Genomic DNA, 27,661 nt, shown 5'->3' on the forward strand with positions numbered 1-27,661 from the left:
ATCCCATCATTGAAATCTCACAATTGCATGCACAATCTTGTGATTTCAATTTGTTTATATCAGATTGTTGTTCTGATGTAGACCAAATGAACCCAGCATGAAAGGGTTAAACATGGCAGCACCCATAACTGTAGAGAATCTAGAGTACTTTATAGAAACTAAACTTTTACACTTATATCATCAATATTTTAACAACTCATATAATTGTAAACATACAACTACAGATTATTCTAAGGCTAATCTTTGCTTTGAATACATCATTGTGTGTAGCATGTGTTTACGGTTTAATATCCCTTTAAGGAAATTTACTATGAAATCTCACAAGATCACCGTAAAGATAAGTGTGCACTGAGCACAGAATATGCTGAATGGTTGTTGTTTTATCCACCATGCAGATGACAGTAAAAGGAGTAGCTCTGGATTACAAAGCACTTACTCGGGTGAGCTAAAGACATTTTTAAGTAAAATATCTTTCTTTTTTTCTAGTTAGCTTTTTAGTTATGCTGCATCATTTTCTAGAAAAAAATTTTATAAATCCAATGCTTTAGAACGCATGATTATAAAATAATGCGTAATCAGATCAAACTATTTCAATACAATGTTCTAATATAGTTATTTCTGTATATTAAAAATTCTAAACAGGTGATTGTTGATATCCAACTGAAATTTTGTGTCGCTACAACAAACAACTAATTAATTGAGACCATATGTAATTGATTTCTGTTTATAAGTTCTGTGCAACTTTTTGTGGGTTTTTTTTCCAATGAAGTCATTTTGTAGATCTTGTTCGCATTATTTTGTCATTCATTGGTATTAAAGGGACAGTCTACCATAGAATTGTTATTGTTTTAAAAGATAGATAATCCCTTTATTATCCATTCCCCAGTTTTGCATAACCAACACAGTTATATTAATATACTTGTTACCTCTGTGATTACCTTGTATCTGAGAACCTTCTTCCAGCCCCCTGATCACATGACTGTGACTGTTTATTATCTATTGTCTTAAATTTAGCATTGTTTTGTGCTAAATCTTAAATAACCCCCTGTGCCTGAACACAGTGTTATCTATATAGCCCACGTGCACTTTCTGTCTCTTTGTGTTGAAAAGAGATTTAAAAAGCATGTGATAAGAGGCAGCCCTCAAAGGCTTAGAAATTAGCATATGAGCCTACCTAGGTTTAGTTTAAACTAAGAATACCAAGAGAAAAAAGCAAATTTGATGATAAAACATAATTTATGTAAGAACTTACCTGATAAATTCATTTCTTTCATATTAGCAAGAGTCCATGAGCTAGTGACGTATGGGATATACATTCCTACCAGGAGGGGCAAAGTTTCCCAAACCTCAAAATGCCTATAAATACACCCCTCACCACACCCACAAATCAGTTTAACGTATAGCCAAGAAGTGGGGTGATAAGAAAAAAGTGCGAAAGCATAAAAAATAAGGAATTGGAATAATTGTGCTTTATACAAAAAAATCATAACCACCACAAAAAAGGGTGGGCCTCATGGACTCTTGCTAATATGAAAGAAATGAATTTATCAGGTAAGTTCTTACATAAATTATGTTTTCTTTCATGTAATTAGCAAGAGTCCATGAGCTAGTGACGTATGGGATAATGACTACCCAAGAGTCACTAGAGAGGGAGGGATAAAATAAAGACAGCCAATTCCGCTGAAAAAAATCCACACCCAAATAAAGTTTAAATCTTATAATGAAAAAAACTGAAATTATAAGCAGAAGAATCAAACTGAAACAGCTGCCTGAAGTATTTTTCTACCAAAAACTGCTTCAGAAGAAGAAAACAAATCAAAATGGTAGAATTTAGTAAAAGTATGCAAAGAAGACCAAGTGGCTGCTTTGCAAATCTGATCAACTGAAGCTTCATTCCTATACGCCCAGGAAGTAGAAACTGACCTAGTAGAATGAGCTGTAATCCTTTGAGGTGGAGTTTTACCCGACTCGACATAGGCATGATGAATCAAAGATTTAAACCAAGATGCCAAAGAAATGGCAGAAGCCTTCTGACCTTTCCTAGAACCGGAAAAGATAACAAATAGACTAGAAGTCTTTCGGAAATCCTTAGTAGCTTCAACATAATATTTCAAAGCTCTAACTACATCCAAAGAATGCAACGACTTTTCCTTAGAATTCTTAGGAGTAGGACATAATGAAGAAACCACAATTTCTCTACCTAATGTTGTTAGAATTCACAACCTTAGGTAAAAATTTAAAAGAAGTTCGCAACACCGCCTTATCCTGATGAAAAATCAGAAAAGGACTCACAAGAAAGAGCAGATAATTCAGAAACTCTTCTAGCAGAAGAGATGGCCAAAAGAAACAAAACTTTCCAAGAAAGTAATTTAATGTCCAGCGAATGCATAGGTTCAAACGGAGGAGCTTGAAGAGCCCCCAGAACCAAATTCAAACTCCAAGGAGGAGAAATTGACTTAATAACAGGTTTTATATGAGCCAAAGCTTGTACAAAACAATGAATATCAGGAAGACTAGCAATCTTTCTGTGAAAAAGAACAGAAAGAGCAGAGATTTGACCTTTCAAGGAACTTGCAGACAAACCTTATCCAAACCATCCTGAAGAAACTGTAAAATTCCAGGAATTCTAAAAGAATGCCAAGAAAAATGATGAGAAAAACACCAAGAAATGTAAATCTTCCAGACTCGATAATATATCTTCCTAGATACAGTTTTACGAGCCTGTAACATAGTATTAATCACAGTCAGAGAAACCTCTATGACTGAGAATCAAGCGTTCAATCTCCATACCTTCAAATTTAAGGATTTGAGATCCTGATGGAAAAAAGGACCTTGCGATAGAAGGTCTGGTCTTAACGGAAGAGTCCACGATTGGCAAGTGGCCATCCGGACAAGATCCGCATACCAAAACCTGTGAGGCCATGCTGGAGCCACCAGCAGAATAAACAAACGCTCCTTTAGAATCTTGGAAAAAGAACTAGAGGCGGAAAGATATAAGCAGGATGATACTTCCAAGGAAGTGACAATGCATCCACTGATTCTGCCTGAGGATCCCTGGATCTGGACAGATACCTGGGAAGCTTCTTGTTTAGATGAGAAGCCATCAGATCTATTTCTGGAAGTCCCCATATATGAACAATCTGAAGAAATACTTCTGGGTGAAGAAACCATTTGCCCGGATGTAGCGTTTGGCGACTGAGATAATCCGCTTCCCAATTGTCTATACCTGGGATATGAACCGCAGAAATTAGACAGGAGCTGGATTCCACCCATACAAGTATTCGAGAGACTTCTTTCATAGCCAGAGGACTGTGAGTTCCTCCTTGATGATTGACATATGCCACGGTTGTGACATTGTCCGTCTGGAAACAAATGAACGACTCTCTCTTTAGAAGAGGCCACGACTAAAGAGCTCTGAAAATTGCACGGAGTTCCAAAATGTTGATTGGTTATCTCACCTCCTGAGATTCCCAAACCCCTTGTGCTGTCAGAAACCCCCATACAGCTCCCCAACCTGTCAGACTTGCATCTGTTGAGATCACAGTCTAGGTTGGAAGAACAAAAGAAGCCCCCTGAACTAAACAATGGTGGTCTGTCCACCACGTTAGAGAGTGTCGAACAATTGGTTTTAAAGATATTAATTGAGATATCTTTGTATAATCCCTGCACCACTGGTTCAGCATACAGAGCTGAAGAGGTCGCATGTGAAAACGAGCAAAGGGGATCGCGTCCAATGCAGCAGTCATAAGACTCAAGAATCAAGGACACTGAATCTATCAGGAAACCTAAAAAGGTTACCCTTATCTGAGGAATCAAATGAACTTTTCTGTAAATTGATCCTCCAACCATGTTCTTGAAGAAACAACACTTATAAAAGACTGGAAAGGTTCTTTCTAGTGAAAATGAGCAAAGGGAATTGAATCCAATGCTGTGGCCATAAGACCTAAAACTTCTATGCATATATAGCAACTGAAGGAAATAATAGAGACTAAAGGTACTGATAGACGGAACCCAATAAAATTATCCCTTGTCTGATAGAGACAAGGACAGTGACACAAACTATCTGGAAACCTAAAAAAGGTGACCCTTGTGTGAGGAATCAAGAGCTTTTTAAAAAAAATCCTCTAACTATGTCCTGAAGAGCAAGTGAATCATATGAGATTCCGCATCCTCAGAAAATAATCTGAATGAAAACAGAAAAATTAAAATATTCATTTATTGTATCTAATGAAAACAAATAATGCTATCAATGACCATAAAAAGGCAAAATAGTTTGAATAAAACTCCAAAACCCGGTTCCTCAAAAGGAACTGGAAGAAATACCCCAGAAGATTCCAGGTCTGAGCAGCGCTTGAACCCCATGGGTGCCCAGCCATGCTTCAACAGTACCCAAAATATATAGGACAGAAACACAGTTAAAGAAAGTGTTAGCCTTACTGGAATAAAATCAAAGAAATTTGGACAAAATAAATTTCAAAGAAGCCTTAACCTGCCCCTTACCAGCCAAGCTGGAATACGGCACGTACATCGCAATATTAGGGAGCTGATTTCGAACTCCAATTATAAACATGTTACTTGGGAAAGAACTCAGGAATTCATTCCTTAATAAGAACAACGAAACTAGTATAAGCTTAAAGTTTTATTCTTAGAACTCAATCTTGAAGCCCAGAGTAACAGTTAAGAATTGAATCCAATTATAAAACAAATAATTGATTATCTTAGAACAAAAGAAATATGGATTTTTTTTTTTTTTTAATCACAAAATTCTTCTAGCTAAAAAAGCTAAAGACATAGATTAACCCTCATTTGCGAAAATATTCAATAAAATGAAGACACAAATGAAATTATTAGCATGATAGTCCAGTTTAAAGGACCAGCCAATACAGTGGACTTGCATAATCAATCAATGCAAAACAACAAGACAAATGCAACAGCACCTAGTCTAGTAAATGTTGTCCCTTTAACAATGCTAAAATAAATCATAATCTGATACTTGATCTTAAAGTAAACAGAGAAAATGAAGCAATTGCAATATCCAAATAAATCACAGGACCAAGAAAAGTACCTGAAACTAAATAATTTTCCATAAATAAGATACAACTATCTAAAGGAAAATAAATACTATTTTGCTATAGAAACAATAGCATAATTAGTAGAATTAGAGATAGCCCCAATAAATTGGAGAACCCTCCAAATTGAGTTTAACTGCTGGCAAGGAATATAGTTTAAAACCTTTGAAGAAGGAATAAAAGAAAATTCTCAGCCTATTCCATTCCCTAGTATGGGGAATTGGAAAGAAAACCTCTGAAAACACAGAAGAAATAACTAGGCAGAAATAGTGTCAGCTAGTTTTAAAGAATTAGTTACCTTAATATCCAAAATAATCAACACCTTTTCAACAAAGAACAAATGTACTTTAATAATAGAAAAATAATAAAAAAAAGTAGATTTGTTAGTGTCAATATCTGATGAAAAAAATTTCTGAAAGAGAAAAAAACATCATCAGAGAAGGATAAATCAGTATATTATTGGTCATTTGAAACTTCAATAATTAAAAAAGAAGTGAAAAAGACCTAAAATTTCTATTAGAAGGCACGAAGTCAGACAAAGCCTTTAAAATAGAATCAGAAAAATATTTCTTATAAATCTTCTAAATATTTCTTGTAAGAATGGAAATATATAAAGCATAAATACTAATGGATTCCGCATGTAAAAGTATAACATAATAACTTATTACAAACCATAGCTAAAGATAAACATTTATAACATTTAAAATAAATGAACTTAGCTTTGGTAGAACTGAAACTCAGTTAAGCGTTTTTCCAGAAGTGGCTTCTGATTCAGGGTCAATCTGAGACATCTTGCAATATGTAATAGAAAAAACAACATATAAAGCAAAATTGATCAAATTCCTTAAATGACAGTTTCAGGAATGGGAAAAAAATGCCAATGAACAAGCTTCTAGCAACCAGAAGCAATAAATAATGAGACTTAAATATTGTGGAGACAACAATGACGCTCGAATTTTTTGGTGCCAAAAAAGCCGCCCACATTACTTGGCGCCGAAATGCTTTTGGCGCCAAAAAATGGCGCCACAACCGGAAACACCGACATTTTTTGGCGCAAAAACGTCAAAAAAATGACGCAATGACCAGAAAATGTTTGCGCCAAGAAAGTCCGCGCTAAGAATGACGCAATAAAATGAAGCATTTTCAGCCCCTGCGAGCCTAACAGCCCACAGGAAAAAAAGTCAAATTTTAAGGTAAGAAAAAATTGAATTATTCATATGCATTATCCCAAATATGAAACTGACTGTCTGAAAATAAGGAACGTTGAACATCCCGAATCAAGGCAAATAAATGTTTAAACACATATATTTAGAACTTTATAAAAAAGTGCCCAACCATAGCTTAGAGTGTCACAGTAAATAAGACTTACTTACCCCAGGACACTCATCTACATGTAGTAGAAAGCCAAACCAGTACTGAAACGAGAATCAGTAGAGATAATGGTATATATAAGAGTATATCGTCGATCTGAAAAAGGAGGTAAGAGATGAATCTCTACAACCGATAACAGAGAACCTATGAAATAGACCCCGTAGAAGGAGATCATTGAATTCAAATAGGCAATACTCTCTTCACATCCCTCTGACATTCACTGCACGCTGAGAGGAAAACCGGGCTCCAACCTGCTGCGGAGCGCATATCAACGTAGAATCTAGCACAAACTTACTTCACCACCTCCACAGGAGGCAAAGTTTGTAAAACTGATTTGTGGGTGTGGTGAGGGGTGTATTTATAGGCATTTTGAGGTTTGGGAAACTTTGCCCCTCCTGGTAGGAATGTATATCCCATACCTCACTAGCTCATGGACTCTTGCCAATTACATGAAAGAAAAGTAAATTGGAAAGTTGATTAAAATTAAAAGTCCTATCTGAATAATGAAAGTTTAATTTATACTAGACTGTCCCTTTAAATCATTACCATGACATATGGGGTTAATGGTTTTGTAACAGAGCAGCTAGAGGAACACGAACACAGCAAATAGCCGTCACAATGGAATTAGATTTAAGTGTCAAGTGAACAATGATTTGAGAAGAAAAGAAAAAAGTACCAATGCCTTTTTGAAATTCCCTGTTCCATTTGTAATTTGTATATTCTTGCTGCATTTTCTATCTGATGGATTCGCTCTGAGTAACTGTTGTCAAGGGTCGTGAAGCAGTCTCCGTAAGTCCCCATACAGTGCATATATCCTACTCTATCATTAATCTGGGATTTACAGTGAGATCAAGATCTGAAAGGGTGAGGAAGAAACGTAAGTATAAAGGTATGAGACAAGCAAAACAAAAGGTTTATTCACTGGCTACTCATCTCCCTGTTCCTTTTTAAGTGGATTAAACACACACACTTGGGAGTCAAACTTGCAGAAAAAAAATATTGTACGGCCAAAAACAAATCTATACTTGCCCTCCTAACTTATGATTAAAAGGACATAAAGACCACAATTATTTTAGGATTCATATAGAGTATACAATTTTAAAGAACTTTCCAATTTATTATCAATTTTTCTTTGTTAAAAAACAGGAAGGTAAGTTCAGGAGTGTGCATATGTCTGCATTACATTAGCAAAAGCACTAGATGGCAGTACTATTTCCTGTCATTTAGTTCTCCATACATGTGCACACACTACCTATCTCAAAATCTCTTCAACAGATTATAAAAAGAGAACAAAGCAAATTTATTGTATAGAAGTCAATTGTAAGCTTTTTAAAAATTATTTTCTCTAATCTGAATAATGAAAGAAAAAACATAATTTATGTAAGAACTTACCTGATAAATTAATTTTTCATATTGGCAAGAGTCCATGAGCTAGTGACGTATGGGATATACAATCCTACCAGGAGGGGCAACATTTCCCAAACCTCAAAATGCCTATAAATACACCCCCCCCCACCACCACACCCACAGTTCAGTTTAACGAATAGCCAAGTAGTGGGGTGATAGAAAAAGGAGTAAAAAAGCATACAAAAAGAGGAACTGGAAATATAATTGTGCTTTTATATAAAAAAAAAAAAATCATAACCACCAGAAAAAGGGTGGGCCTCATGGACTCTTGCCAACATGAAAGAAATGAATTTATCAGTTCTTACATAAATTATGTTTTCTTTCATGTAATTGGCAAGAGTCCATGAGCTAGTGACGTATGGGATAGAAATACCCAAGATGTGGAAGTCCACAGAAGAGTCACTAGAAAGGGAGGGATAAAATAAAAACAGCTATTTTCTGCTAAAAAAATTAAATCCATAAAAAAAAAAGAAAAAAAAAAAGAAAAAAAAAAAGTTATTCTCATAAATTTAAAGAAAAAAACTTAAATCATAAGCAAAAGAATCAAATGGAGATAGCTGCCTGAAGAACTTTTCTACCAAAGACTGCTTCAGAAGAAACAAATACATCAAAATGGTAACATTTTGTAAATGTATGCAAAGAAGACAAGTTGCTGCTTTGCAAATCTGATCATCTAAAGCTTCATTCGTAAAAGCCCAAGAAGTGGAGACTGATCTAGTAGAATGAGCTGTGATTCTCTGAGGCGGGGACTGTCCCGTCTCCAAATAAGCCTTATGAATCAAAAGCTTTAACCAAGATGCCAAAGAAATGGCAGAAGCTTTCTGACCTTTTCTAGAACCAGAAAAGACAACAAATAGACTAGAAGTATTCCCGAAATCCTTAGTAGCTTCCACATAATATTTCAAAGCTCTTACAACATCCAAAGAATGTAAAGATCTTCCAAGAGTATTCTTGGGATTAGGACACAAGGAACAACAAATTTCCCTACTAATGTTGTTAGAATTCACAACCTTAGGAAGACATTTAAACGAAGTCTGCAAAACAGCCTTATCCTGATGAAAAATCAGAAAAGGAGACTCACAAGAGAGCAGACAATTCGGAAACTCTTCTAGCTGAAAAGATAGCCAAAGGAAACAACACTTTCCAAGAAAGTAGTTTAATATCCAAAGGATGCATAGGCTGAAAAGGAGGAGCCTGCAAAGTCTTCAAAACCAAATTAAGACTCCAAGGAGGAGAGATTGATTTAATAACAGGTTTGATACAAACCAAAAGCCTGAACAAAACAGTGAATATCAGGAAGCTTAGCAATCTTTCTATGAAACAAAACAGAGAGCAGAGATTTGTCCCTTCAAAGAACTTGCAGACAAACCTTTATCCAAACCATCTTGAATAAACTGTAAAATTCTATGAATTCTAAAAGAATGCCAGGAGAATTTATGAGAAGAACACCATGAAATATAGGTCTTCCAAACTCGATAATAAATCTTCCTTGAAACAGACTTACAAGCCTGTGACATAGTATTAATCACTGAGTTAGAGAAACAGCTATGACTAAGCACTAAGCATACCTTCAAATTTAATGATTTGAGATCCTGATGGAAAAACGGCCCTTGAGACAAAAGGTCTGGTCTTAGAGGAAGTGGCCAAGGCTGGCAACTGGACATTATCCACATACCAAAACCTGTGAGGCCACGCTGGTGCTATCATAAACACATAGAATTGTTCCATAATGATCTTGGAAATTACTCTTGGAAGAACTACTAGAGGCGGAAAGATATATGCAGGTTGGTAAAACCAAGGAACTGTTAAAGCATCCACCATCTCTGCCTGAGGATCCCTGGACCTGGATAGGTACATGGGAAGTTTCTTGTTTAGATGAGAAGCCATCAGATCTATTTCTGGAAGACCCCACATCTGTACAATCTGCGAAAATACATCTGGATGGAGAGACCACTGCCCCTGATGTAAGGTCTGATGGCTGAGATAATCCGCTTCTCAATTGAATACACCTGGGATATGCACCACAGAAATTAGACAAGAGCTGGATTCCGCCCGAGAAAGTATCAGAGATACTTCTTTCATAGCTAGGGGACTGCGAGTCCCACCCTGATGATTGACATATGCCACAGTTGTGATATTGTCTGTCTGAAAACAAATGAATGGTTCTCTCTTTAACAGAGGCCAAACCTGAAGTGCCCTGAAAATAGCATGGAGTTCTAAAATATTGATTGGTAACCTCGCCTCTTATGCTTTCAAAGATCCCCAGACAGCTCCCCAACCTGAAAGACTTGCATCTGTTGTGATCACTGTCCAGAAAGGACAAACAAAAGAAGCCCCTTGAACCATACGGTGATGGTCTAACCACCATGTCAGAGAGAGTTGAATGTTGGGATTTAAGTATATCAATTGTGATATCAGAGTATAATCCCTGCCCCATTGATTCAGCGTACAAAGCTGTAGAGGTTTCATATAAAAAACGAGCAAAGGGGATCGCGTCCGATGCTGCAGTCATGAGACCTAAAACTTCCATGCACATAGCCGCTGAAGGGAATGATTGAGATTGAAGGTTTCGACTAGCTAAAACCAATTTAATTTGTCTCTTGTCTGTTAACGACAAAGTCATGGACACCAAATCTATCTGGAAACCTAAAAAGGTGACCCTTGTCTGAGGAATTAAGAAACTCTTTGGTAAATTGATCCTCCAACCATGTCTTTGAAGAAACAACACTAGTTGATTCGTGTGAGATTCGGCTAAATGTAAAGACTGAGCTAGTACCAAGATATTGTCCAAATAAGGAAACACCGCAATACCCTGTTCTCTGATTACAGATAGAAGGGCACCGAAAACCTTTCGAAAAGATCCTTGGAGCTGTTAGGCCAAATGGAAGAGCGACAAATTGGTAATGCTTGTCTAGAAAAGAGAATCTCAGAAACCGATAGTGGTCTGGATGAATCAGAATGTGAAGATATGCATCCTGTAAGTCTATTGTGGACATATAATGACCTTGCTGAACAAATAGTCCTTATATTCACCATCCTGAAAGTTGGGACTCTTACACAACGATTCAAAAACTTCAGATCCAGAACTGGCCTGAATGAATTTTCTTTCTTTGAGACAATGAATAGACTTGAATAAAACCCCAGACCCTGTTCCTGAAAAGGAACTGGAATTATTACCCCTGAAAGCTCTAGATCTGAAACACACTTCAGAAAAGCCTGAGCCTTCACCGGATTTGCTGGAATGTGAGAGAAAAAGAATCTTCTCAGAATCCTTTTCGATACTCTTGAGAGACAATACTCTGAATCCACTGATTTTGAACAAAATCTGCCCAAATGTCTTGGAATAATTTCAATCTGCCCCCCACCAGTTGAACTGGATCGAGGGCCACACCTTCATGCAGACTTGGGGGCTGGCTTTGGTTTCTTAAACGGCTTGGATTTATTCCAACTTGAAGAAGGTTTCCAATTGGAACCAGAGTCTTTAGGGGAAGGATTGGTTTTCTGTTCCTTATTCTGTCGAAAAGAACGAAAACTATTAGAAGCTTTAGATTTACCCTTAGATCTTTTATCCTGAGGCAAAAAAACTACCTTCCCCTCAGTGATAGTTGAAATAATTGAATCCAACTGAGAAATTGTTACCTTGGAAAGAAAGAGATAGTAATCTAGACTTAGATACCATGTCAGCATTCCAAGATTTTAGCTATTTTAGCTAGAATAGCTTTATAGCTCAAGACATAGATTTAACATAAATTTTGATGATATCAAAAATAGCATCACAAATAAAATGATTAGCATGTTGAAGCAAACTAACAATGCTAGACAAATCAGGATCTCTTTCCTGTTGTGCTAAGCTATCTAACCAAAAGGTTGATGCAGTCACAACATCCGCCATAGAAATGGCAGGCCTGAGAATATAGCCAGAATATAAATAAGCTTTCCTTAGATAAGATTCAAGTTTCCTATTTAAAGGATCTTTAAAATAAGTACTGTCTTCCATAGGAATAATAGTACGTTTGGCAAGAGAAGAAATAGCCCCATCAACTTTGGGGACTTTCCCCCAAAACTCTAATCTAGACGCTGGCAAAGGGTACAACCTTTTAAACCTAGAAGAAGAAATTAAAGTAGTACCAGGCTTAATCAATTCCTTAGCAATCACATCAGAAATAGCACCAGGAACTGGAAAAACCACAGGAGGTTTATAAACAGAATTCAAATGTTTACTCTGTTTGATATCAAGAGGACTAGACTCCTCAATATCCAAAGTAACGAACACTTCTTTTAACAAGGAACAAATATACTCAATCTTGAAAAGATAAGTAGATTTGTCAGTGTCTGAGGTAGGATCTTCTGAATCAGAGAGATCCTCATCAGAGGAGGATCTTTCAGTATGTTGTCGGTTATCAGAAATTTCATTAACTTTACGAGAAGTTTTAAAAGACCTTTTATGTTTATTTGAAGGCGGAATAGCAGACAAAGCCTTCTGTATCGCATCAGCAATATAATTTTTCATATCAACAGGGATATCATGTACATTAGATGTTGAAGGTACAACAGAAACTGTACTAGTACTGATGGAAACATTTTCTGCGTGCAAAAGCTTATGACAACTGTTACATACTACAGCTGGAGCTATAATCTCAGCTAACTTACAACAGATACACTTAGCTTTGGTAGAACTGTGATCAGGCAGCAGGGTTCCAATAGTTGCTTCTGAGACAGGATCAGATTGAGACATCTTGCAAAATGTAAAAGAAAAAACATTAAAGCAAAATATACAAATTTCCTTATATGGCAGTTTCAGGAATGGGAAAAAATTCAAACAGCACAGCCCTCTGAGCATATAGAAGGCAAGAGGCATATAGGAAGTGGGGTGAAAAATGAACTAATTTTTTTGTCGCCAAGTATGACGCACAACGCAAAAGGAAGTTGAATTTTTTTTGGCACCAACAGCATCCGGAAATGACGCAACTCGCATCATAACAGACGTAACCTTGTGCAAAGAAACCTGGCATCAACTAAGACGCTAGAAATAACGAACTTGCGTCAGATGTACCATCGCGCCCAAAAATTCTTGTGCCAAGAATGACGCAATAACAGCATTTTGCGACCTTGCAAGCCTAATTTTGCCCGCGAAATTTTAAGAAAAACAGTCAATTTGAAAAATAAATAAATTTATGCTTACCTAATAAATTTATTTCTCTTGTAGTGTGTTCAGTCCACGGGTCATCCATTACTTATGGGATATATTCTCCTTCCCAACAGGAAGTTGCAAGAGGATCACCCAAGCAGAGCTGCTATATAGCTCCTCCCCTCACATGTCATATCCAGTCATTCGACCGAAACAAGACGAGAAAGGAGAAACTATAAAGGTGCAGTGGTGACTGGAGTTATAATTTTAAAATTTAGAACCTGCCTTAAAAAGACAGGGCGGGCCGTGGACTGAACACACTACAAGAGAAATAAATTTATCAGGTAAGCATAAATTATGTTTTCTCTTGTTAAGTGTGTTCAGTCCACGGGTCATCCATTACTTATGGGATACCAATACCAAAGCTAAGTACACGGATGATGGGAGGGACAAGGCAGGAACATTAAACAGAAGGAACCACTGCCTGTAGAACCTTTCTCCCAAAACCAGCCTCCGAAGAAGCGAAAGTGTCAAATTTGTAAAATTTGGAAAAAGTATGAAGTGAAGACCAAGTTGCAGCCTTGCAAATCTGTTCAACAGAGGCCTCATTCTTAAAGGCCCAGGTGGAAGCCACAGCTCTGGTGGAATGAGCTGTAATTCTTTCAGGAGGCTGCTATCCAGCAGTCTCATAGGCTAAACGTATTATGCTACGAAGCCAAAAAGAGAGAGAGGTAGCCGAAGCCTTTTGACCTCTCCTCTGTCCAGAGTAAACGACAAACAGAGAAGAAGTTTGTCTAAAATCTTTAGTTGCCTGTAAGTAGAACTTCAGAGCACGGACCACGTCTAGATTATGCAAAAGACGTTCCTTCTTTGAAGAAGGATTAGGACATAATGATGGAACAACAATCTCTTGATTGATATTCCTGTTAGAAACAACCTTAGGTAAAAACCCAGGTATAGTACGCAGAACTACCTTGTCTGAATGAAAGATCAGATAAGGAGAATCACAATGTAAGGCAGATAACTCAGAGACTCTTCGAGCCGAGGAAATAGCCATCAAAAACAAAACTTTCCAAGATAAAAGCTTAATATCAATGGAATGAAGGGGTTCAAACGGAACACCCTGAAGAACTTTAAGAACCAAGTTTAAGCTTCACGGAGGAGCAAAAGCTCTAAACACAGGCTTAATTCTAGCCAAAGCCTGACAAAAGGCCTGGACGTCTGGATTCTCTGCCAGACGTTTGTCTAAAAGAATAGACAGAGCTGAAATCTGTCCCTTTAGCGAACTAGCGGATAAACCCTTTTCTAAACCCTCTTGTAGAAAAGCTAATATCCTAGGAATCCTAACCTTACTCCATGAGTAACTCTTGGATTCGCACCAATATAAATATTTACGCCATATCTTATGGTAAATTTTTCTTGTCACAGGTTTCCGAGCCTGTATTAATGTATCAATAACCGAATCCGAAAACCCACGCTTTGATAGAATCAAGCGTTCAATTTCCAGGCAGTCAGCCTCAGAGAAATTAGGTTTGGATGGTTGAAAGGACCCTGAATTAGAAGGTCCTGCCTCAGAGGAAGAGACCATGGTGGACAGGACGACATGTCCACTAGGTCTGCATACCAGGTCCTGCGTGGCCATGCAGGCGCTATCAGAATTACCGATGCCCTCTCCTGTTTGATCCTGGCAATCAGCCGAGGTAGCAACGGAAATGGTGGAAACACATAAGCAATGTTGAAAACCCAAGGGGCTGCTAATGCATCTACCAGCACCGCTCCCGGGTCCCTGAACCTGGATCCGTAACAAGGAAGCTTGGCGTTCTGGCGAGATGCCATGAGATCCAGATCCGGTTCGTCCCAACAACGAATCAGTTGAGCAAATACCTCCGGGTGAAGTTCCCACTCTCCCGGATGAAAAGTCTGGCGACTTAGGAAATCTGCCTCCCAGTTCTCTACGCCTGGGATGTGAATCGCTGACAGGTGGCAAGAGTGAGACTCTGCCCAGCGAATTATCTTCGAGACTTCCAACATCGCTAGGGAACTCCTGGTTCCCCCTTGATGATTGATGTAAGCCACAGTCGTGATATTGTCCGACTGAAATCTGATGAACCTCAGCTTTGCTAACTGAGGCCAAGCTAGAAGAGCATTGTATATTGCTCTTAATTCTAGAATGTTTATTGGGAGGAGTTTCTCCTCCTGAGTCCACGATCCCTGAGCCTTCAGGGAATTCCAGACTGCTCCCCAGCCTAGAAGGCTGGCATCCGTTGTTACAATCGTCCAATCTGGCCTGCGAAAGGTCATTCCTTTGGACAGATGAACCGGAGACAACCACCAGAGAAGCGAATCTCTGGTCTCCTGTTCCAGATTTAGCAAAGGGGACAGATCTGAGTAATCCCCGTTCCATTGACTGAGCATGCATAGTTGCAGCGGTCTGAGATGCAGGCGCGCAAATGGCACTATGTCCATTGCCGCGACCATTAAGCCGATTACCTCCATGCACTGAGCTACTGATGGGCTTGGAACGGAATGAAGGACACAGCAAGCATTGAGAATCTTTGATAACCTGGACTCCGTCAGGTAAATCTTCATCTCTACAGAATCTATAAGAGTCCCTAGAAAAGGAACCCTTGTGAGTGGTAACAGAGAACTCTTTTCCACGTTCACTTTCCACCCATGCGACCTCAGAAATGCTAGAACTATCTCTGTATGAGATTTTGCATTCTGAAAACTTGACGCTTGTATCAGAATGTCGTCTAGGTACGGAGCCACCGCTATGCCTCGTGGTCTTAGTACCGCCAGAAGTGAGCCCAGAACCTTCGTAAAAATTATCGGGGCCGTGGCTAACCCGAAGGGAAGAGCCACAAACTGGTAATGCCTGTCTAGAAAGGCAAACCTCAGGTACCGATAATGATCTTTGTGAATCGGTATATGAAGGTAAGCATCCTTTAAGTCCACTGTGGTCATATATTGACCCTCTTGGATCATGGGTAGGATGGTTTGAATGGTTTCCATCTTGAATGATGGTACCCTTAGGAATTTGTTTAAGATCTTTAAGTCCAAGATTGGTCTGAAGGTTCCCTTCTTTTTTGGGAACCACAAATAGATTTGAGTAAAATCCTTGTCCCTGTTCCGATCGCGGAACTGAGTGGATCACTCCCATGATTAAGAGGTCTTGTACACATTGTAGAAATGCCTCTCTCTTTACTAGGTTTGTCGATAACCTCGAAAGATGGAACCTCCCTTGTGGAGGAGAGGTTTTGAAATCCAGAAGGTATCCCTGAGATATAATCTTTAACGTCCAGGGATCCTGCACATCTCTTGCCCAAGCCTGGGCAAAGAGAGAAAGTCTGCCCCCCACTAAATCCGTCTCCGGATAGGGGGCCCTGTCTTCATGCTGTCTTAGGGGCGGGAGTAGGCTTTCTGGCCTGCTTGCCCTTGTTCCATGACTGGTTGCCTTTCCAACCCTGTCTGTAACGAGCAGTAGTTCCTTCCTGTTTTGGAGCGGAGGAAGTCGATGCTGCTCCTGCCTTGAAGTTACGAAAGGCACGAAAATTAGACTGTTTGGCCTTCGGTTTGGCCCTGTCCTGAGGAAGGGCGTGGCCCTTACCTCCCGTAATGTCAGCAATAATTTCCTTCAAGCCGGGCCCGAATAAGGTCTGCCCTTTGAAAGGAATGTTAAGTAGCTTAGACTTGGAAGTTACATCCGCTGACCAGGATTTAAGCCAGAGCGCTCTGCGCGCCTGTATGGCGAATCCGGAATTTTTAGCCGTAAGTTTGGTTAGATGTACTACGGCATCTGAAACAAACGCATTAGCTTGCTTAAGGGTTCTAACTTTGCTCAAAGCCTCATCCAACGGCTCTGTGCGAATCGCCTCTTCCAGAGACTCAAACCAGAATGCCGCTGCAGCCGTGACAGGCGCAATGCATGCAAGAGGCTGCAATATAAAACCCTGTTGAACAAACATTTTCTTAAGATAACCCTCTAATTTTTTATCCATTGGATCTGAGAAAGCACAGCTATCCTCCACCGGGATAGTGGTACGATTGGCTAATGTAGAAATTGCTCCCTCCACCTTAGGGACCGTCTGCCATAAGTCTCGTGTGGTGGCGTCTATAGGGAACATTTTTCTAAATATCGGGGGAGGAGAAAAAGGCACACCGGGTCTATCCCACTCCTTACTTATAATTTCTGTAAGTCTTTTTGGTATAGGAAAAACGTCAGTACACACCGGTACCGCATAGTATCTATCCAACCTACATAATTTCTCTGGGATTGCCACCGTGTCGCAATCATTCAGAGCCACTAATACCTCCCCTAGTAACACACGGAGGTTCTCAAGCTCAAATTTAAAATTTCTGAATCCGGTCTCCCCGGATCAGAACCGTCACCGACAGAATGAAGCTCACCGTCCTCATGTTCTGCAAATTGTGACGCAGTATCAGACATGGCTCTCGTGTCATCAGCGCGCTCTGTCCTTAACCCAGAGCTATCGCGCTTGCCCCTTAATTCGGGCATATTATATAATACTTCTTTCATAACATTAGCCATATCATGTAAAGTGATTTGTAAGGGCCTAGATGTACTTGGTGTCTCAATCCTACGCATCTCCCGAGCGGGAGACACAGGTACTGACACGTGAGGAGAGTTAGGCGGCATAACTTCCCCCTCGTTGTCTGGTGATAGTTTCTTTATCGGTACAGATTGACTTTTATTCAAAGCAATATCAATACAATTGGTACACATCGTTCTATTGGGCTCCACATTGGCTTTTGAACATGATGAACAAACAGTTTCCTCTGAATCAGACATGTTTAAACAGACTTAGCAATGAAACTAACAAGCTTGGAAATCACTTTCAATAAGTTTACAAGCAATATAAAAAACGCTGCAGCGCTTCAAAAATACAGATATAATTAAACAATTCTTAACAAGAAGTGTATTATTAGCAGAGGATTGCACCCATTAGCAAAAGGATGATTAACCCCTCAATACCCAAAACGGATAAAAACAGATATCAATTAAGATTTAACGCTTTTAATCACAGTCAGCACACTGTCACAGATCTGCTGTGACTGATTACCTCCCTCACAAATGAATTTTGCAGACCCCTGAGCTCTCTAGAGACGTCCTGGATCAAGGAGGAAGAAGCAGGAAGACTGTGCAAGAATTTTAACTGCGCAACAAGGCGCTAAAACAAGGGCCCTCCCACTCCAATCACAACAATGGGAGCCCTGATATAACGGTTTCCATGCAGAAAAATATGTTAGCCATGTGGAAAAAAATCATGCCCAAAGCGATTTATCACCAAAGTACCTCACAAAAACGAATAACATGCCAGTAAACGTTTTATTAAAAAACAACATTTTTCAATGTCATGCAAAGCTATCACTAAGCCTGCTACCAGTCGCTACCACTGCAGATAAGGCTTAAGTATTATTTCAGTGTTAACAGTATTTTCTCAGTCAAATTCTAGTCCCTAGAAAATAACTCGACTGCGCATACATTTATCAGCCTGATACCAGTTGCCACTACTGCATTTAAGGCTGTACTTACATCATACGGTAACAGCAGTATTTTCTTAGTCAATTCCATTCCCAGAAAATAAAGTACTGCACATACCTCATTTGCGGAGGACCCCGCATGCTATTCCCAGTTTCTGAAGTTACCCCACTCCTCAGAATGTCGAGAACAGCCAGTGGATCTTAGTTACGCCTGCTAAGATCATAGAAAAAAAAAGCAGGCAGTTTCTTCTTCCAAATACTGCCGGAGATAGAAAAACAGCACACTCCGGTGCCATTTAAAATAACAAACTTTTGATTGAAGAATAGTTAAGTAAAAACTCCAGCTCCTCTCGCGACCTCCTTCTTTGTTGAGGGTTGCAAGAGAATGACTGGGTATGACATGTGAGGGGAGGAGCTATATAGCAGCTCTGCTTGGGTGATCCTCTTGCAACTTCCTGTTGGGAAGGAGAATATATCCCATAAGTAATGGATGACCCGTGGACTGAACACACTTAACAAGAGAAAAGGACTATACCCCAGGGAACAAAAATAACTTCCTAAAACATGCTTCCCAAACTGAAACTGACAGTCTGCAAAAGGAAATATACATAGACCTGACTCATGGCAAATATAAGTTTTATATATATATATATATTTAAAACTTTATATTAATATATAAAGTGCTAAACCATAGCTGAGAGTGTCTTAAATAATGAAAACATACTTACTGAAAGACACCCATCCACATATAGCAGATAGCCAAACCAGTACTGAAAAAGTATCAGCAGAGGTAATGGTATAAAAGAGTATATCGTCGATCTGAAAAGGGAGGTAGGAGATGAATCCCTACGACTGATAACAGAGAACCTTTGAAAAGATTTCCCGTGAGGAAAACCATAAAATTATAGGCGATACTCCCTTTACATCCCTCTAACAAACACTGTACTCAGAGTAATTAGGCTTCAAAATGCTGAGAAGCGCTTATCATAGAAGAAAAATCAAGCACAAACTTACTTCACCACCTCCATAGGAGCCAAAGTTTGTAAAACTGAATTGTGGGTGTGGTGAGGGGTGTATTTATATGCATTTTGAGGTTTGGGAAACTTTTCCCCCCTGGTAGGATTGTATAGCCCATACGTCACTAGCTCATGGACTCTTGCCAATTACATGAAAGAATTGTGGGTTTCATGTCCCTAAGATACTATTGAAGATACAGCCAATAGCTTAAGCTTCAAGATATTTTGTATATATTAATAGTTTACATCCCCCATATTAGCACTGCATTGTAAAACGATCAGAGTACAAAATAAATGTTTTAAAAGCATTTAAAAATAAATTTTGTTTTCCTCTAGTAATGTAGGTGTGCTCTTGAGTATGACAGATGTAAAATACCTATACAGATCATAGCAGTAACTATGTAGGACAGTCAGGAAACCTGCAGAACACTTCTGTATGGTGTGTGTAACCCTAGCCTCTTTATTGGAAGTGGAATGAGTAGTCATGAATATTGTATTTTCTTTGGATTATGGGGGACTTTTTGTATTTTCTTGTTTAATGCTATTTTAACCTGTTTGGCAAACGCTGTGGAACGGTCTACATCCTTATTTGGTAATGCACTGGGAAGCCTGTGTTCTTACCTTGGCTTTACCAGCAGCAGAACACAACAACATCTATCAGGAGAAACTACTGTTGCATTTATATAACTGCTTCACTATATAATGAGGGTAGATATTTGTCAAGATATTAAATACTGTCTGCCCTTATTTGCTTTAAGGATGTGCAAGTGACTCAGTAACACTTTAGCTTTTACCTCTTTTTATGAAGCCCTAATCAAGAGTAAAAATGGTCTCTGGAACCAATTCTTCATAACGGTATTTTTGGAATCTTATACCAGTATTTTTCTTTAAATGTATCTTAGGTTCATAGAAACTTTAAGATAGTTTTTTAAATATGGAATTAACAGTTAGATACAGATTTGTTTCATAATGCAAAGTAAAAAATGTACAATAGTACACCCAACCAGCACCACACCATATTAAACAACTTACAAAATCTCTATCCTGCATTATTTTGTACAGGTTATGGTGATATACAGACAAAAGAGAAGCATCTTATAAGTTATACACATGTATTTTAGAGATAAATACAGATATGTACTTATTTCTTAAATAATTTCTACATCTTACAATTTATTAATGTGAATTAAAAATGTTAGACGATAAATCCATATCTTACAAGTTGACCTACAACAAAGCAGGAATAGAGAAAATAAGAGAAGAACCCTGTTTGTAACAACCTTGGCTGGTGACCAGTGAAGACAGATGAGAATTGCAGTTGACGGTCAATACAACACAAATGATTGAAATATAATGTAGTGGTCGTCTACAAATCTTCAACATCTTTTGAATCTTCAGAGTCTGGTCCTTCAAGTGATGAGTCAATGAGGTGTGAGCTAGCACCGTGATGTTGCAGGATAGGATCTATTAGAAAAAACATTGTGGTAAGAGTCCAGAACTTAAATATTTATCACACTTAAAGAGAGACATGAAACCCTATTTTTTTCCCTTCTCAAAGTCACTACACCACCTTTCACAAACAGCACTCAGACTAGTCATAGCTCTCCTCCTCTTCTATCCTCTCCCCTCTACAACACACATGAACTCTATTCCTATCTCGCATCATTCAGCCAACCAATGCTCCACTGATACTAAGCTTAGACACACACATTAAGACATGTCATCTTCTTTCAGCTTTTGATGTCTTACCTTTCCCAGGTCCTCTTTCTGCTCACTACCACAACTGACACCTCCAAGACCTTGCCCACGTAACCCTCTCAATCTCATAAACTGCACTTCTGTTAATTCCCAGCAATTCTCTTTTGCCCTTTGGAACGCACACTCTGTATCCAACAAGCTTACTTCTATGCATGATCTTTTCATTTCACAATCCCTTAACCTGTTAGCCCTCACAGAAATCTGGGTCTCCTCCACTAACACAACTGCTGTGGCCTCTCTGTCCTATGGTGGCCTGCACGTCAGTCACACTCCCAGTCCAGGAGACAGAGAAGGAGGGGGAATAGCCCCCCTCCCACACTTTCTCATCTTTAGAAGTTCATGCTATCTGCCTCTTTTCTCATGTAGCTCCCTGAGTTGCTGTTATCTATTGGCCTCCTGGCTCAGCATCACAATTTTTAGACCATTTTAAAGCCTGGCTCCCACACTTCCAAGTGGATATCTTCTCCATTCTACTGTGAAAGCAACTCGATTGACCTGGTCTTCACCAATCTCTGTGCCATTTTCAAGTTCTCTAACTTCCCCTTTCCTCTCTCTGACCACTGTCTACTTACTTTCTTGCTTACTGCAGCTACCTTACAGGAATTTTAATAACTTGGATATCACAGACTTTTCTACTCAACTGAAAATTCTGTTCTGTAAAATGTCATCCCTCTATTGCCCAGACCTTGTGGCCTTACAGTATTATTCAGCACTAACAACACTTGACAAAGCTGCATCCTCCACTGTTACCCTACATCACACACTCAATGACAACAACGGCACACCAAACAGACCCGCTATCTGCAGCAATGTTTATGGACTGCTGGTCATCTGTGGGGGAAACTATGCACCCTTAAAGGGACAGTCAAGTCCAAAAAAAACTTTCATGATTCAAATAAGGCATGCAATTTTAAACAACTTTCCAATTTACTTTTATCACCAATTTTGCTTTGTTCTCTTAGTATTCTTAGTTGAAAGCTAAACCTAGGAGGTTCATATGCTAATTTATTAGACCTTGAAGACTGCCTATAATCTAAATTCATTTTGATAGTTTTGCACCACTAGAGGGCATTAGTTCATGTGTTTCATATAGATAACATTGAGCTCATACACGTGAATTTACCATGGAGTCAGCTCTGATTGGCTAAAATGCAAGTCTGTCAAAAGAACTGAAATAAGGTGGCAGTCTGTTGAGGCTTTGATACAAGGTAATTATAGAGGTAAAACGTGTATAATTATAACTGTGTTGGTTATGCAAAACTGGGTAATTGGTAATTAAGGGATTATCTATCTTTTAAAACAACAAAAATTCTGGTGTTGACTGTCCCTTTAATAATTTCCTACATTATAAATTCATCCTCAGATCATACAACTCTGCCCTCAGCCTGGCCAACCAACTATTTCTCCTCCCTTGTGTCAACTCACGCATCCAACCTCAGAAAGCTATTTTCTACCTTTAAATTCCTGTAACATCCTTCTGTCCTCTACCAAACTCGCTGCTCAGATTGTGTCAATTTTATTTTTGAAGTGATCCGCAATTAGAAAATAAATATCTCCTTCACCCTCCTCAAACCCAGCACTTGTAGCCACACCTCCTATTAACAAAACTCTGTTAATTGTCTCCTGTGACAGAGGAAGAAGTCTTTATACTCCTACCCTCTGCTTATTTCACAATCTGTCCACTTAACCATATTCCTTAACAACTTCTTCCCTTTCTCTGCTTTTTTTACCCCTACCCTAGCTCATCTCTTTAACCAGTCTTTTACAACACATTTCCTGATACATTCAATCACATCAATCCTAAATAAACCCTTAATTGACCCCTCCACCCCTTTAAACTATAGTCTGGTCTCCTTACTTCCCTTTGCCTCCAAATTATTGGAACGGCTAGTCTATAATCGCCTAACTAAATTTCTCTCAACTAACTCCTTACTTGATCCCCTACAAACTGACTTCTGCCCTAAACACTCAAAAGGTCACTACTCCTTACTAATTCTTCAGGATCTATCTGCTGCTTTGACACAATTGACATCCTCTCCTCTTACAAATTCTACATTATTTTAGAATCCAAGACACAGCTCTCTCCTGGTTTGCTTCCCATCTCTCAAACCACTTGTTTACAGTTTCCTTTAACAGCTTATTTTCTGAACCTTTGCCTCTCTTAGTAGATGTACCACATGGCTCTTGCTTTTTTTTCTTATCTATAAATCCTCTCTTGGGAAATGTATATCCTCTTTTTAGCCTCCAGTACGACTTATATGCTAATGACATCCAAATATTTCCTCTCCTGATATCTCTCCATCTTTACCAACTGTCTCTCTGCAATTTCCCCTTGGATGTCCTTGTACTACCTCCAACTCACTCTGAAACTGAGCTGCTTCTTATTTCCCCTTTCCAAGGCATCCAGAACCTGATATTTCTCTTACAGTTGGAGACTCTATTTTCAACCCCTCACCAGGTCTGCCGTCTTGGGGTCACACTTGACTCTGAACTCACATTCACAAATCCTGCTGTGCACACCTATGCAACTTTTCCAGAATTCAACCTTTCCTTACTCAAGAAACTACAAAAAACAGAATTTATGTTTACCTGATAAATTACTTTCTCCAACGGTGTGTCCGGTCCACGGCGTCATCCTTACTTGTGGGATATTCTCTTCCCCAACAGGAAATGGCAAAGAGCCCAGCAAAGCTGGTCACATGATCCCTCCTAGGCTCCGCCTTCCCCAGTCATTCGACCGACGTAAAGGAGGAATATTTGCATAGGAGAAATCATATGATACCGTGGTGACTGTAGTTAAAGAAAATAAATTATCAGACCTGATTAAAAAACCAGGGCGGGCCGTGGACCGGACACACCGTTGGAGAAAGTAATTTATCAGGTAAACATAAATTCTGTTTTCTCCAACATAGGTGTGTCCGGTCCACGGCGTCATCCTTACTTGTGGGAACCAATACCAAAGCTTTAGGACACGGATGAAGGGAGGGAGCAAATCAGGTCACCTAGATGGAAGGCACCACGGCTTGCAAAACCTTTCTCCCAAAAATAGCCTCAGAAGAAGCAAAAGTATCAAATTTGTAAAATTTAGTAAAAGTGTGCAGTGAAGACCAAGTCGCTGCCTTACATATCTGATCAACAAAAGCCTCGTTCTTGAAGGCCCATGTGGAAGCCACAGCCCTAGTGGAATGAGCTGTGATTCTTTCAGGAGGCTGCCGTCCGGCAGTCTCGTAAGCCAATCTGATAATGCTTTTAAGCCAAAAAGAGAGAGAGGTAGAAGTTGCTTTTTGACCTCTCCTTTTACCAGAATAAACAACAAACAAGGAAGATGTTTGTCTAAAATCCTTTGTAGCATCTAAATAGAATTTTAGAGCACGAACTACATCCAAATTGTGCAACAAACGTTCCTTCTTTGAAACTGGATTCGGACACAAAGAAGGCACGACTATCTCCTGGTTAATGTTTTTGTTAGAAACAACTTTCGGAAGAAAACCAGGTTTAGTACGCAAAACCACCTTATCTGCATGGAACACCAGATAAGGAGGAGAACACTGCAGAGCAGATAACTCTGAAACTCTTCTAGCAGAAGAAATTGCAACCAAAAACAAAACTTTCCAAGATAATAACTTAATATCAACGGAATATAAGGGTTCAAACGGAACCCCCTGAAGAACTGAAAGAACTAAATTGAGACTCCAAGGAGGAGTCAAAGGTTTGTAAACAGGCTTGATTCTAACCAGAGCCTGAACAAAGGCTTGAACATCTGGCACAGCTGCCAGCTTTTTGTGAAGTAACACAGACAAGGCAGAAATCTGTCCCTTCAAAGAACTTGCAGATAATCCTTTCTCCAAACCTTCTTGAAGAAAGGATAGAATCTTAGGAATTTTTATCTTGTCCCAAGGGAATCCTTTAGATTCACACCAACAGATATATTTTTTCCATATTTTGTGGTAGATTTTTCTAGTTACAGGCTTTCTGGCCTGAACAAGGGTATCAATGACAGAATCTGAGAACCCTCGCTTTGAGAAGATCAAGCGTTCAATCTCCAAGCAGTCAGTTGGAGTGAGACTAGATTCGGATGTTCGAACGGACCTTGAACAAGAAGGTCTCGTCTCAAAGGTAGCTTCCATGGTGGAGCCGATGACATATTCACCAGGTCTGCATACCAAGTCCTGCGTGGCCACGCAGGAGCTATCAAGATCACCGATGCCCTCTCCTGATTGATCCTGGCTACCAGCCTGGGGATGAGAGGAAACGGCGGGAATACATAAGCTAGTTTGAAGGTCCAAGGTGCTACTAGTGCATCTACTAGAGTCGCCTTGGGATCCCTGGATCTGGACCCGTAGCAAGGAACCTTGAAGTTCTGACGAGAGGCCATCAGATCCATGTCTGGAATGCCCCACAATTGAGTAATTTGGGCAAAGATTTCCGGATGGAGTTCCCACTCCCCCGGATGAAATGTCTGACGACTCAGAAAATCCGCTTCCCAATTTTCCACTCCTGGGATGTGGATTGCAGACAAGTGGCAGGAGTGAGTCTCCGCCCATTGAATGATTTTGGTCACTTCTTCCATCGCCAGGGAACTCCTTGTTCCCCCCTGATGGTTGATGTACGCAACAGTCGTCATGTTGTCTGATTGAAACCGTATGAATTTGGCCTTTGCTATCTGAGGCCAAGCCTTGAGAGCATTGAATATCGCTCTCAGTTCCAGAATATTTATCGGGAGAAGAGATTCTTCCCGAGACCAAAGACCCTGAGCTTTCAGGGGTCCCCAGACCGCGCCCCAGCCCACCAGACTGGCGTCGGTTGTGACAATGACCCACTCTGGTCTGCGGAAGCTCATCCCCTGTGACAGGTTGTCCAGGGACAGCCACCAACGGAGTGAATCTCTGGTCCTCTGATCTACTTGTATCGTCGGAGACAAGTCTGTATAATCCCCATTCCACTGACTGAGCATGCACAGTTGTAATGGTCTTAGATGAATTCGCGCAAAAGGAACTATGTCCATTGCCGCTACCATCAAACCTATTACTTCCATGCACTGCGCTATGGAAGGAAGAGGAACAGAATGAAGTATTTGACAAGAGTTTAGAAGTTTTGATTTTCTGGCCTCTGTCAGAAAAATCCTCATTTCTAAGGAGTCTATTATTGTTCCCAAGAAGGGAACCCTTGTTGACGGAGATAGAGAACTTTTTTCTACGTTCACTTTCCACCCGTGAGATCTGAGAAAGGCCAGGACAATGTCCGTGTGAGCCTTTGCTTGTGGAAGGGACGACGCTTGAATCAGTATGTCGTCCAAGTAAGGTACTACTGCAATGCCCCTTGGTCTTAGCACCGCTAGAAGGGACCCTAGTACCTTTGTGAAAATTCTTGGAGCAGTGGCTAATCCGAACGGAAGTGCCACAAACTGGTAATGCTTGTCCAGAAATGCGAACCTTAGGAACCGATGATGTTCCTTGTGGATAGGAATATGTAGATAAGCATCCTTTAAATCCACCGTGGTCATGAATTGACCTTCCTGGATGGAAGGAAGAATTGTTCGAATGGTTTCCATTTTGAACGATGGAACCTTGAGAAACTTGTTTAGGATCTTGAGATCTAAGATTGGTCTGAATGTTCCCTCTTTTTTGGGAACTACGAACAGATTGGAGTAGAACCCCATCCCTTGTTCTCCTAATGGAACAGGATGAATCACTCCCATTTTTAACAGGTCTTCTACACAATGTAAGAATGCCTGTTTTTTTATGTGGTCTGAAGACAATTGAGACCTGTGGAACCTCCCCCTTGGGGGAAGCCCCTTGAATTCCAGAAGATAACCTTGGGAGACTATTTCTAGTGCCCAAGGATCCAGAACATCTCTTGCCCAAGCCTGAGCGAAGAGAGAGAGTCTGCCCCCCACCAGATCCGGTCCCGGATCGGGGGCCAACATCTCATGCTGTCTTGGTAGCAGTGGCAGGTTTCTTGGCCTGCTTACCTTTGTTCCAGCCTTGCATTGGCCTCCAGGCTGGCTTGGCTTGAGAAGTATTACCCTCTTGCTTAGAGGACGTAGCACTTGGGGCTGGTCCGTTTCTGCGAAAGGGACGAAAATTAGGTTTATTTTTGGCCTTGAAAGACCTATCCTGAGGAAGGGCGTGGCCCTTGCCCCCAGTGATATCAGAAATAATCTCTTTCAAGTCAGGGCCAAACAGCGTTTTCCCCTTGAAAGGAATGTTAAGCAATTTGTTCTTGGAAGACGCATCCGCTGACCAAGATTTTAGCCAAAGCGCTCTGCGCGCCACAATAGCAAACCCAGAATTTTTCGCCGCTAATCTAGCCAATTGCAAAGTGGCGTCTAGGGTGAAAGAGTTAGCCAATTTGAGAGCATGAATTCTGTCCAAAATCTCCTCATAAGAAGAATCTTTATTGAGCGCCTT

The 27,661-nt window shown here is 39.8% G+C and overlaps 1 protein-coding gene across 1 annotated transcript in view; it reads right to left on the bottom strand.

The window, feature by feature from the left end:
* Positions 1 to 20,588: 20,588 nt before the first annotated feature.
* The window catches only part of DMTF1 (cyclin D binding myb like transcription factor 1), a 171,567-nt gene continuing 164,494 nt past the window's right edge, over positions 20,589 to 27,661 (bottom strand). The window contains exon 17 of the mRNA XM_053716504.1: positions 20,589 to 20,957. Within this exon, the coding sequence (XP_053572479.1) occupies positions 20,860 to 20,957 (98 nt within the window). The 3' untranslated portion in view covers positions 20,589 to 20,859. The remainder of the gene's footprint in view (positions 20,958 to 27,661) is intronic.

The sequence above is a fragment of the Bombina bombina genome, chromosome 6 (genome assembly GCF_027579735.1).
Source record: "Bombina bombina isolate aBomBom1 chromosome 6, aBomBom1.pri, whole genome shotgun sequence".
Lineage (NCBI taxonomy): Eukaryota > Metazoa > Chordata > Amphibia > Anura > Bombinatoridae > Bombina > Bombina bombina.